Source organism: Cydia fagiglandana, chromosome 15, assembly GCF_963556715.1.
Source record: "Cydia fagiglandana chromosome 15, ilCydFagi1.1, whole genome shotgun sequence".
In the NCBI taxonomy this organism is placed as follows: domain Eukaryota; kingdom Metazoa; phylum Arthropoda; class Insecta; order Lepidoptera; family Tortricidae; genus Cydia; species Cydia fagiglandana.
In genome coordinates, this window is record NC_085946.1 from 2,458,572 (window position 1) to 2,471,461 (window position 12,890).

At 39.6% G+C, this 12,890-nt stretch overlaps 1 protein-coding gene across 2 annotated transcripts in view; it reads right to left on the reverse strand.

Annotated features, from left to right (window-relative positions):
- Window positions 1-3,862: 3,862 nt before the first annotated feature.
- The window catches only part of LOC134671175 (fumarate hydratase, mitochondrial-like), a 33,022-nt gene continuing 23,994 nt past the window's right edge, over window positions 3,863-12,890 (reverse strand). Inside the window, exons 8-10 of one of the 2 annotated variants that reach the window (XM_063528953.1) lie at window positions 11,268-11,429; window positions 10,453-10,583; window positions 3,863-4,051 (exon numbers count right to left, since the gene is read on the reverse strand). In XM_063528953.1, the coding sequence (XP_063385023.1) occupies window positions 3,920-4,051; window positions 10,453-10,583; window positions 11,268-11,429 (425 nt within the window). In that variant the 3' untranslated portion in view covers window positions 3,863-3,919. Of the gene's footprint in view, window positions 4,052-10,452; window positions 10,584-11,267; window positions 11,430-12,890 lie in introns of those variants that run through there. The other variant, XM_063528952.1, reaches the window with a different exon arrangement.

Below are 12,890 nucleotides of genomic sequence, written 5' to 3' on the forward strand. Positions count from 1 at the left end.
TTATGTGTATTTTATTTTATCTTATCATATTTCCTTTTCATTAGCACTAAAATTAGTACCTAACAATTTCAATATTGATAATGAAGAAGAATATTTCATATTTCGTCACCCTTTGAAAATCAACAAAACAAGCCGTCGCGAATTATCGTGCCCGTAACATATATTATAACGCTAAAAAAACCGGGCAAGTGCGAGTCGGACTCGCGCACGAAGGGTTCCGTACCATAATGAAAACAAAAACGGTCACCCATCCAAGTACTGACCACGCCCGACGTTGCTTAACTTTGGTCAAAAATCACGTTTGTTGTATGGGAGCCCCATTTAAATATTTATTTTATTCTGTTTTTGGTATTTGTTGTTATAGCGGCAACAGAAATACATCATCTGTGAAAATTTCAACTGTTACAATTTCAACAACTAGCTATCACGGTTCGTGAGATACAGCCTGGTGACAGACAGACGGACGGACAGCGAAGTCTTAGTAATAGGGTCCCGTTTTACCTTTTGGGTACGGAACCCTAAAACGCTCGCAAGTGTTATGGCATGAATGCCATAGCTTATGCCATGCTACCAAAGTATCCTTGTACACTAATGATTTAGACATAGACAAGTGTGCGTAACTGTAACTATCTTCCAGGATCCCAAAGCTTCCATTTTGTTATGAGTTATGAATTTGGAACCTTGTCATGTTTAATATGTGATATTACTGATATTAATCTTAGAATTTGTTATTTATTTACGAACGTCTCTGGGATCCGATCTATAACTTTACGACTCTGTCCTAAGAATCGTAACAAAATCCACTTAAGCCCACGCTACCCTGAGGCCCTACCGCGAACCACGTTTGACGTGTTGCCTCTCTGTCGCACTTGTAAAATCGTACGTAAGTGTGACAGGGAGGCAACACGTCGAACGTGGGTCGCGGTAGGCCCTCTGTTTACTTAGACAAGTACGATGGGACGTGGGCGAAAATGTCAGAGGGCAGAAATACGATAGCGTGGGTGTTAATTGCCTAAACGTAGGGAAGTAAGTACAGTCAGGAGCTCATATCAGAGGGGCTACTGCGAAAACCGAAGTTCGCAAATTGCGGGCATTTTTCTCTGTCACACTTATTACGCCTTCATTGGAGTAAAAGAGAAAGATCCCCGCAATTTGCGAATTTCGGTTTTCGCGGTTAGCCCCTCAGATTTAACTAGGTAATATTTAACAAAAGTTGTGTTCGGATCATTTTGAACACGCCCTATCTACCTAACTATAGGACCATCAATTCAGGAATTATTGAGGGCTTTGCATATATGTAAATATGAGAAGGCGGTTCTTTAAAAAAAAATCTCCAAATCAAGCGATGTATATAGGTACCGATAACTACATACTTTCTGCTGCTGTTAATGTACGAAAAATGTGTGAATTATTACACCATACTTACGATTTCCCTTATTAAATAATTCATTATTAAAAAAAAACATATTTAATGAGTAAATTCACAAAAGGCTTATCGGTATACTGACATCAAATACTTAATCTAGACACGCGGCAGCGTGTCAAGCCAAGTTCAAGCAAAGGAACTGGCTAGCCAGCGCCAAGTGTAATATTACACGAACCACTTGGTGCCACTTTTGACCCTTCTATAACTCAAAACATCTTTAACGTAAACACATAAAACTACGTGTGTTTAATTATATCCATAAGGACATCTAGAAGCCCAAATTTCATGAAGCTAGCTCAAACGGTTATAAAGATATGAAGGTCAAAAAGTCGTAAATTTTAAGACTGACTGACATACCTATAGTACCTAAACCTAACCTACTTCCAGATGACCTAGAAGGATGAAATTTGGAATCCAGCTCAGTTATTGTGTGAAAGCGTAGGAAAAAATCTAAAAATTTAAAAAAGTTATAAAATAGGGGGGGTCCCCATACAAAAAAACCATTTTTTATTGTGACTGACATATAAGTACCTAAACCTAACCTACTTCCAGATTACCTAGAAGGATGAAATTTGGAATCCAGCTCGGTTATTGTGTGTAAGCGTAGGAAAAAATCTAAAAACAAAAAAAAGTTAATAAATAGGGGGGGTTCCCATACAAATTTCTTTTTTATTGTGACTGACATATAGTACCTAAACCTAACCTACTTCCAGATGACCTAGAAGGATGAAATTTGGAATCCAGCTCGGTAATTGTGTGTAAGCGTAGGAAAAAAACTAAAAATAAAAAAAGTTAAAAAATAGGGGGGGTCCCCATACAAAAAACCTGTAATACGCGCTAAACAACCGGCCAACGGTGTGTCGTTGGCGGCGCGCGGCACCACATAATTAATACAAAGAACAGAAGTAAAAAACATGCAGCGGAAACACAAGAAAAAACATTAAATCTCAATACCTGCCTAGTTTTCTTTACAAAAAGTATTGATATCCCATCAAAAACATAAATGTAAAAAAGGAGAGCCAAGTTCAATACAAAAATTATGCTTGGCTGTGGGGTTCGCCGCAAAAAGAATGGAGATTTAAATGAGTGCCAAGTTCTATGCAAAATCCAAATATGTATTTATAGGAACAAAATAACATTATAAACAAGTATTAAACTCTATTTCTTTGCTTTATTGGATACCTATAACAATTGCTGTTATTTAAAAAAAATGTGAGATCTTAAAGTAGGTTAGATTTGGCTTGGCCAGTTTTTATCAGAATTACAAAATATATATGTTGAATAACTTTATAAAATGACTGATGTAATGAAAACTGGCCAAGTCAAATCTAACCTGCTTTAAGATCTCGCATTTTTTTTAAATAACAGCAATTGTTATAGGTATCCAATAAAGCAAAGAAATAGAGTTTAATACTTGTTTATAATGTTATTTTGTTCCTATAAATACATATTTGGATTTTGCATAGAACTTGGCACTCATTTAAATCTCCATTCTTTTTGCGGCGAACCCCACAGCCAAGCATAATTTTTGTATTGAACTTGGCTCTCCTTTTTTACATTTATGTTTTTGATGGGATAATATTTACAACAAGTAATAACAATTTCAAATCATCCTAACCTAACAAAACAATTCACTGTATACATGTTACCTAAAAAATCAATAACTCAAGTAGGTATGGAACAATGCAGGTTATCTTAGTTGGCTTGGTAGGTACCAAATAATTTTATCATCGTGTTACTTAGCTATAGTTGAAAGTAGAGACACTGATAAAATATGAATACGAAAACGTGTAGTTCTTGTATTTAATTTTTAAACGTTTTAATCAAACAATCAAACGGAAACTAGATACCTACTTAATCTTTGCAGGGGCAGACTCTAACCAAAACGTGTTCAAAATTCGCATTGAAAGGGTTAAAAGATACGTTGTGTATTCTAATGACTATAGTTAGCAACATCGATAAAAATCAGCATCACCTAACGCATGCTTAAAGGCTTGGCCACACACAGAGCGCGACGCAGCGCCGCGTCCGCGCCGCGTCCACGCCGCGCGACCGCGGCACATGCTAACAGGTTACCGACGTCAAACAGACTGCGTCCCGCCGGTATCACGCCCCGCTTCTGTCGCGCCCCGCGCCGCGCGGCCCCTAGCGTCCACGCGGCGCGTGCGCAGCGCTGCGCCGCGCGGACGCGGCGGCCCGCCGCGTCTCGCAAGGTCACGTCAGTAGGATCGGACGTTAAGCAGCGAGCGGTGCGCCGCGTTCCCGCGCGGCCGCGCCGCGTTCACGCGCGCCTTGAGGGCGTGTTGAGAGCGTGAGGCCGGCGCGATCGGCGCGCGCCCTGTTTGACCAGGCTTCGCGTCGGCATCACGCGGCGCGGACGCGGCGCTGCGTCGCGCTCTGTGTGTGGCCAAGCCTTAAATGCAATATTGTCTGTTTTTTTCATTCTGCGCATCCGTATTTCATTTTGGGATTCTGTCCGTAAGTTTACGGCCGCTAACTAGGTCCAAGCATATTCTCCGGCTTTACCCATTGGTCGAACTGTTCCGCCGTGAGTATACCCAGTTTGATGGCCGTATCCTTGAGGTTGCCGCCTTCTTGGTGAGCCGTCTTGGCGATTTTGGCCGCCTGAATGTATAAAAATAAGATTAGATTACAGCTTGGCAAAAGAGTAGAAATTAAAAAGTGGCAACACTGTATATAGTGTCATCCCGTTTTCTTTTATTATTGGTTTGAAAGGGACGACACTTACGCTACGCCCATACAACCATTTCCAGTCGCCGTTACGACGCGGTGTAGACACATCTTGTGTCGACACCGTCTGTTTCGGTCACAATTCCAGTCGCAGAGTCGTCGCCGTGTCGACACAGTTACCAGAAATGGGGAAGGGTCGACACATGACACAAAGTGACATAAAGTGTGGTCGCCGTGTGCACACATTGTTTCGGGTTTGCGACTACTTTATGCCAAAATCATTCGTTCATTCGTTCATTTTGTTCCTGTCAAATGGAAACTGTCAGATGGAAAAATAGTTAAATAAAAATAAGTGACATTAATACGCCATCTCTAAAACGGATTACAAGACGTAATTATATATTGTTTGCATTTATATTAAAATAGGACTTAAATTATTATGGGGAATTAAACTGCTCGAGTGATTTGATAAACTAAGTGTAATATAATCAACGCGCCACCACATTGTTTTAGTTTAGCCGGAAATGAAATTGTTTACTTCTCAGTGCTTGTGTTCATAAATATATTATTTGATGCATTTTTAGTACTTCGATGCGTATACTATACTTAAATAACAGAAATAACGCTTTACATACCACGAAACTTGTTAATTATGATGTATAAATATGGTTTAAGGCTGAGAAATATTGCAGTCACAAAGTAGTCGCAAATGTTTCGACTTTGTGTCGACTCTGTGTAGACACATGACACGCGCTGTCAAAAGTAATAACAAAGTTACTGGATTTGCAAAATGGCTCCTTGTGTTAATTTGTTTTCAGATATTCTCAAAGTGTAAAAATGACGTGGTCAGAGATGGGACTTAATAGATTAACTGTTTATTCGACTAATTAATGGAATAAAAAAAGTTAATCCTCAAATTTTAATCACGATTAGTTTAGTCGACCTAACATACAGGGCGTCCCACGGCGATGCCACATGGAGGGAAAGTACCTTAAATATCATAGATAGCATATTTTGCTGAAAGAAGACTTCATTTTATTTTTAAAACTTAGTTAAATTGCATTCATACTTTTTTAATTTTTTTTGAAAAAAAATGTATGGAAAAAAATTATCGCGTCATTGGAGGAAAAGTACCTTAATTATTGTAAATGAACATCTTACTGAAAGAAGACATTATTTCGATTTAAAAAAGCAAGTTGAATTGCATTTTAAATAATTTCATGGTTAAACCGGGAATCGAACCCGCTACACGAGAAAAAAAAATACCTTGTAGCTTTGTCATACCGATCGAAAGGCTTCAATGTGAGAATTATTTTTTTGGTACAAGGTATTTTTTTTTTCTCGTGTAGCGGGTTCGATTCCCGGTTTAACCATGAAATTATTTAAAATGCAATTCAACTTGTTTTTTTAAATCGAAATAATGTCTTCTTTCAGTAAGATGTTCATTTACAATAATTAAGGTACTTTTCCTCCAATGACGCGAAATTTTTTTTCCATACATTTTTTTTCAAAATAAATTAAAAAAGTATGAATGCAACTTTACTAAGTTTTAAAAATAAAATGAAGTCTTCTTTCAGCAAAATATGCTATCTATGATATTTAAGGTACTTTCCCTCCATGTGGCATCGCCGTGGGACGCCCTGTATATTGAAATTGAATTAGTCTGAACATTAATCGAATAAATTATCGATTAAATCTCGGTTGGAAGTTGACAGGGGGCCATTTTTGTACGTAAAAATAATAGAAATGTCTTGCATGCAGTGGCCTATTTTATAAAGCTACAAGTTACAATTTACAAGCGGAAGTCTCGTTCTAACACATAGGGTTAGAAAGAGACTTCCGCTTGTAAATTGTAACTTGTAGCTTTATAAAATAGGCAACAGATGGTAGCCAAACACTTTGTCATAAAAGTCGAGATGGGTGTCGATTTATAGGTTTTAGGGAGTGCCGATTTCGAAAATGATGACCATTTTGGAATCCAAAATGGCGGCCATGCACTGTGTCATAAAAGTCGTCATGGATGTCGTTTTATACGTTTTAGGGGGCCCCAATTTTGAAAATGATGATCATTTTGGAATCCAAAATGGCGGCCATGCACTATGTCATAAAAGTCGTCATGGGTGTCGTTTTATAGGTTTTAGGGGGCCCCGATTTAGAAAATGATGACCATTTTGAAATCCAAAATGGCGGCCATGCACATGTAATAAAAGTCGTCATGGGTGTCGTTTTATAGGTTTTGGGGGGCGCAGATTTAGAAAATGATGACCATTTTGGATTCCAAAATGGCGGCCATGCACTATGTCATAAAAGTCGTCATGGATGTCGTTTTATAGGTTTTAGGGGGCCCCGCTTTCGAAAATGATGACCATTTTGGAATCCAGAATGGCGGCCACGCACTATGTCATAAAAGTCGTCATGGGTGTCGTTTTATAGGTTTTGGGGGGCGCTGATTTCGAAAACGATAACCATTTTCGATTCCAAAATGGCGGCCATGCACTATGTCATAAAAGTCGTCATGGATGTCGTTTTATGGGTTTTAGGGGGCCCCGATTTAGAAAATGATGACCATTTTGAAATCCAAAATGGCGGCCATGCACTATGTCATAAAAGTCGTCATGGATGTCGTTTTATAGGTTTTGGGGGGCGCAGATTTAGAAAATGATGACCATTTTGGATTCCAAAATGGTGGCCATGCACTATGTCATAAAAGTCGTCATGGGTGTCGTTTTATAGGTTTTAGGGGGCGCAGATTTCGAAAACGATGACCATTTTGGATTCCAAAATGGCGGCCATGCACTATGTTATAAAAGTCGTCAATGTCGTCATGGATGTCGTTTTATAGGTTTTAGGGGGCCCCGCTTTCGAAAATGATGACCATTTTGGAATCCAGAATGGCGGCCATGCACTATGTCATGAAAGTCGTCATGGGTGTCGTTTTATAGGTTTTGGGGGGCGCAGATTTCGAAAACGATAACCATTTTCGATTCCAAAATGGCGGCCATGCACTATGTCATAAAAGTCGTCATGGATGTCGTTTTATAGGATTTAGGGAGCCCCGATTTAGAAAATGATGACCATTTTGAAATCCAAAATGGCGGCCATGCACTATGTCATAAAAGTCGTCATGAGTGTCGTTTTATAGGTTTTAGGGGGCGCAGATTTCGAAAACGATGACCATTTTGGATTCCAAGATGGCGGCCATGCACTATGTCATAAAAGTCGTCATGGATGTCGTTTTATAGGTTTTAGGGGACGCAGATTTCGAAAATGATGGCCATTTTGGAATCCAAAATGGCGGCCACGCACTATGTCATAAAAGTTGTCATGGGTGTCTTTTTATAGGTTTTAGGGGGCCCTGATTTCGAAAATGATAACCATTTTGGAATCTAAAATGGCGGCCATGCAGTATGTCATTAAAGTCGTCATGGCTGTCGTTTTATAGGTTTTAGGGAGCGCAGATTTCGAAAATAATAACTATTTTGTAATCCAAGATGGCGGCCATGCACTATGTTAAAAGTCGACATGGATGTCGTTTTGTTGGTCATGGTCATCATTTTCGAAATCTGCTCTTCCTAACACCTATAAATCAACATCAATGACGGCTTATATGACAAAGTGCACGGCAGACATCTTGGAATCCAAAATGGTCATCATTTTCGAATTCTGCACTCCCTAAAACCTATAAAACGATATCCATGACGACTTTTATGACAAAGTGCACGGCACACATCTTGGATTCCAAACTGGTCATCATTTTCGAAATCGGCACTTCCTAAAACCTATAAAACGATATTCATGACGACTTTTATGACAAAATACGTAGCGGCCATCTTGGATTATAAAATGATCATCGTTTTCGAATTCTGCACTCCCTAAAACCTATAAATCGACATCCGTGACGACGCAAGTTATCTTTATTTTCAGATCTAACAAATTGCTACAGAATACAAAGGACAAAAAAAGAAGCGAGGAGGTAATGAAACAAGCAAAAAATACAGATGATTCCTCGACGCAATAGGATGCTTCTTAAATTGTGTCCAGATTTTTTTGTCATAAAAGTTTTTATTTTTCACGTATTACTCTCACAAGTTCCGTGACATTTCGACCTTGTAATTTTTTAAGTAAATGTTTTTGTTTATCTGTGAGGATCTCACTAGAATAATATAATCAAGGTATGTTTATATTTGATGATTGAAATAGTAACGCAAAAAAATATATATATATTTGTGTCTTATATTCCTGCCGAAGACTTTTATTTTTCCTTTTCCTTCTACACAAGTTTGGTCAAGTAATAAGAATTTAGGGCTCTCAATTTTATTTTGACTTCTACAACAGTAAAGCTACGAGGCCATGTTTGGTATCGTTTTCGTATAAATTCGCAGTATTTCATATTAATTCGTATAAATTTGAGTCCCGAGACAGGACATAATAAGTTATCTCAAAAATCATCCTTCAAAGGTGCGAAATGAGGTGTAGGGAGGAATTCAGAATTGACTTCTTGAAGTTAATACTGTTTAAGTTTAGGTTTGAAGTCATGTTTTTTTTATAATTTTTAACTAAATCAAAGATAGACCATCCCAAATTTAATATAAATCGGTTCAGCGGTTATTGATTTCCCGTACAAATTTCCACGCCACTTTTCACACCTTCAAAAGATGATTTTGGTTATAAGATCCATCCTATGTCCTGTTCCGGGACGCAAACTATTTCTATACCAAATTTCAACGAAATCGGTTCAGCGGTTAAGCGTCAAGAGGAGTTTAAAAAAAACCGACCAAGTGCGAGTCGGACTCGCGTATTAGGGGTTCCGTACATTAAGTCCGACTCGCGCTTGACTGCACATTTCTAATAGGTTTTCCTGTCATCTATAGGTAAAGAACTATTTTGTGTATTCAGACAGACAGACATACAAACGCACGAGTGATCCTATAAGGATTCCGTTTTTTGCTTTTGAGGTACGGAACCCTAAAAAGATTTTTTTAATTTTGTGGAATGGTTTCAATGTGATACCTTAAATGGATTCAGCAACCCAGATTTATACGAAAACGATACCATACACGGCCTAGCACCTTCACTGATGTAGATATATCAAGATAAAATTGAGAGCCCTAAATAAACTTTCAATAGCGGATATCTCAAAAACTATTCAACATATCGAAAAATTGACTGAATAAACTTGTAACAAATCAAATTAACTTTCATTTTGTATAAGTGGCCATGTCGCTAAGATGCATAGTTTCCGAGATATAATCGAAAAACCGGAAAATGGGACATTCAAAGCCCCCTCTCTTCCCCCCGCTCAAGGGCTACGGCCGGGGACTTTTGATATGTTCACCTCCTAACTTGTCCAAACCAAGTTACAGAGTCAAAAATTGTGTTCCGAGCATTTCCCTCTACAACTTTTTTGAGCATTCGTTGGCTGACCTAAGTAGCTTATTGCATTTCTTTAAAAACTTTTCTGTAAAAGGTTGACGGGTGTTGGGTGTTTATATGGTTTTGGTCGATTATTATCATTTGCATCGCCCATGATGACTTACTAGAATTACTTACGAGCACACGAGACACTAATAGTAGTTTGACAAACCTTGGTTTTCAAGAGGTATTTTATATTGACATTTGCTGTCACAAATTTGCTGTCAAATTTAGTCGCAAACCGCACGCAAAGTGCACACAAATGTGTCGACACCTTGTTACGGAAAAGTGTACACACGGCGACGACACTTTGTTTCGAAACAATTCTAGACACATTGTGTGGACTCTGTTACGACACATCTGACATTTAGTTACCACTTTGATGATTCTGCGACTGGAATGGTTATATGGGCGTCTTACGTAGGCGAACAACGCGCGAACGCGGCGCGGCGCGGCGCGGCGAAAGCGGCCTGACATTCGCGTGCAAATCGCGCCGCACCGCGTTCGCAACGAGATCGCTTACGTAGGACACTTCTATGGGCATCAAAGGATTGATTTCGCCGCGCCGCGCCGCGCCGCGTTCGCGCGTTGTTCGCCTACGTAAGACGTAGCGTTACAGTGTTGCCACTTTTTACTCTTTTTCTACTCATTTTTGGTGTAGCCGGTGTAGGTAGGTACGATCTTGGACATAAGGTGTCCAACACTGATACTGACAGGTATAGCTATTCAGAGCTCTAGCTAAATTGGACATTCCATATCGTAAGTTTTAAATAACCAATTTAGCTTCCTAACAAAAGGGCCACATCGTAGTTAACGAAGTTGACGCGGGCCGCACTTTGTTAATATTTATGACTTTATCAGACATTAACGTTTGTAATGCTTATATGCGATGCGAAGCATTCGGCAATGATATGAGAACCCACCTTATCGTATCCGATGTGGGGGTTGAGCGCGGTGACCAGCATGAGCGACTCTCGCATGATCTTGGCGATCTTCTCCTCGTTCGCCTTGATGCCGGCCGCGCAGTTCTTGTTGAATGCTTGGCAACCGTCACCTATGAAGTCGTTTGGTAATGGGGTTTTCCGCGATCGAGATTTTCACTAGATGGCAGCACTGTGAAGAGAGGTCTTTTTGACAGCTGCGGTCAAAATGGTTAAACATGATTGGTGGATTATGACTGCTAGACCTCTCGCCATGACGGTGCTGTCATCTAGTGAAAAACCCTCATTATCGGGACAGCTGTCTCTGTCTACCCCCACACTAGCGTCTTGAGAGCGTCGGTGTCTAGTCAGCGCTATGGAAGGCATCGCCGCGCAGTCGCGCCAACGTTGCTTTGACTATAATAGACGCCGACGCTCGGGAGACGCTGAGAGTGCGGATTAGCCCTAATGACTAACTCGAACGCTAACCAATGAGCCTATTAGACCGCAGCACATTAGCCACCAACATGTTGAGTTCGAAGTGTCCCGTGTGGCTTCGCCCATGGTGCAGGCCACGTGGTTGCCACAGTTAAGGCTTCCAACTACGTCGGGTCCTCCCACCGACTTGACATACTTAAACACTAACCAATTAGCCTAAGAATAGACCGCAGCACATTAGCCACCGTCATGGTCTTGAATACGTTAAGTTAGAAGTGTCCCGTGTGGCTCCGCCCATGGTGCAGGCCACGTGGTTGCCATAGTTAAGGCTTCGCACTACGTCGGGTCCTTCCACCGACTCGACATACTTAAACACTAACCAATTAGCCTAATAGACCGCAGCACATTAGCCACCATCATGGTCTTGAACACGTTGAGTTCGAAGTGTCCCGTGGCGCCGCCCATGGTGCAGGCCACCTGGTTGCCCATCACTTGCGCCGCCAACATGGTGAGCGCTTCGCACTGCGTCGGGTTCACCTTACCTGATAATATTTTAGAATTAACCTGTGAAGCAAGGGTACATACATATCGAAGTTGTGGGGTTTCAAAAATGTAGGTAAATTTCTCGTGATTGAGTGGAAAATTATAGTATAAAAAGAAAAGGGTCCATTTTGAAAATTGAAGACTCCGTTTCTCGTACGAAATTGAGATAAATTTCCGAAATATAAGTACATTGCGGTTGCTGTAAGTTTAGGTCGATCTGTCATATATTTATTTAATTCTTAATTTTTCACTTAGTGCAATTAATGATTCATGAAATGAATAGATGATTTCATGCAAAAAGTTATGTGTAGGTACATACTCAATATACTCATCCCACCTTTTAAACACTATGATTACCAACCAAGGCGAGTTATTATTTTTTCACCTCGGCAGCTCGAACAAGGGTACTTTGCTTCTTAAAAACAGTGAGCAAAATGCGATTTTGCTCACTGAGTCATTTTGTCTCACTCAGTGAGCAAAATCGCATTTTGCTCACTGAGTGAGACAAAATGTCATTCAAGTGACCTTTATAGTCAAATGTCATTTTTAACATGCGGGGTCTAATACAAGTTCGATATACCTACTTGGGTTCTATTATCTCTGTCCCTCTAGGTATGTCCTCACTACTTAGGGTGAAAAATTTTGTGTACTGCACGAGATCAAAGTTATTTACATCTCGTGCGCTTTTGAATCCCTTACTACGCTCAAGATTCTAAAGCAGCAGCAGCAGCTGCATGTATGTAAACAGTAATGTCAATTAGACCCAAACGTGACATTTTTAGCCAGTGGCCAATGTCTAAATAGGCAAGAAACAGTGGAAAGGAACGATGCTGCTAAAGGTTGATTCATGAAAGCTGGCACGAATGGAATGAATACATTTATTTTATTGTATGAGTGCCACATGTATAGTCAGTATCTTGAGGCATTTAAATAAAAGTAAACAAACAATTTGTACATCTTCGGGTAGTTATAAATAACATTTATTGGTTAACCGACCAAATAAAAAACCGCCTGGATATGTCACTGAACGACATGACACCTACATTATTTGATCGTGTAATTTTTTCATCTACCCTCAACTGGGCGCCATTTGAGGGTAGATTTTGTTTACTTTTATTTAAATACCTAAAGATACAGAGTATAGGTATCGATATTATCGGTAGTCAGAGCAAAATATAGATATTTTCATTCATTCCATTCTCTCTTGTCAGTCGGCCTGTATACGTTACCGACAAAGTAGGTGAAAAACTACCTTTCCCTGACCCTTTTATTGACCCCGTATAAATCAAATGCACTCAGTAACTTACACAAATATATTGCTTATAAATAATTATTATCTTTATTGGCGTATAGTAAATAAAACTCTTAAAGAAAAAACAAAATGAGGATGTACAAAATTTACAATACAATACGTTGGAAATAACCGAAAGATATATTATACATATGTACAGTAAAACATG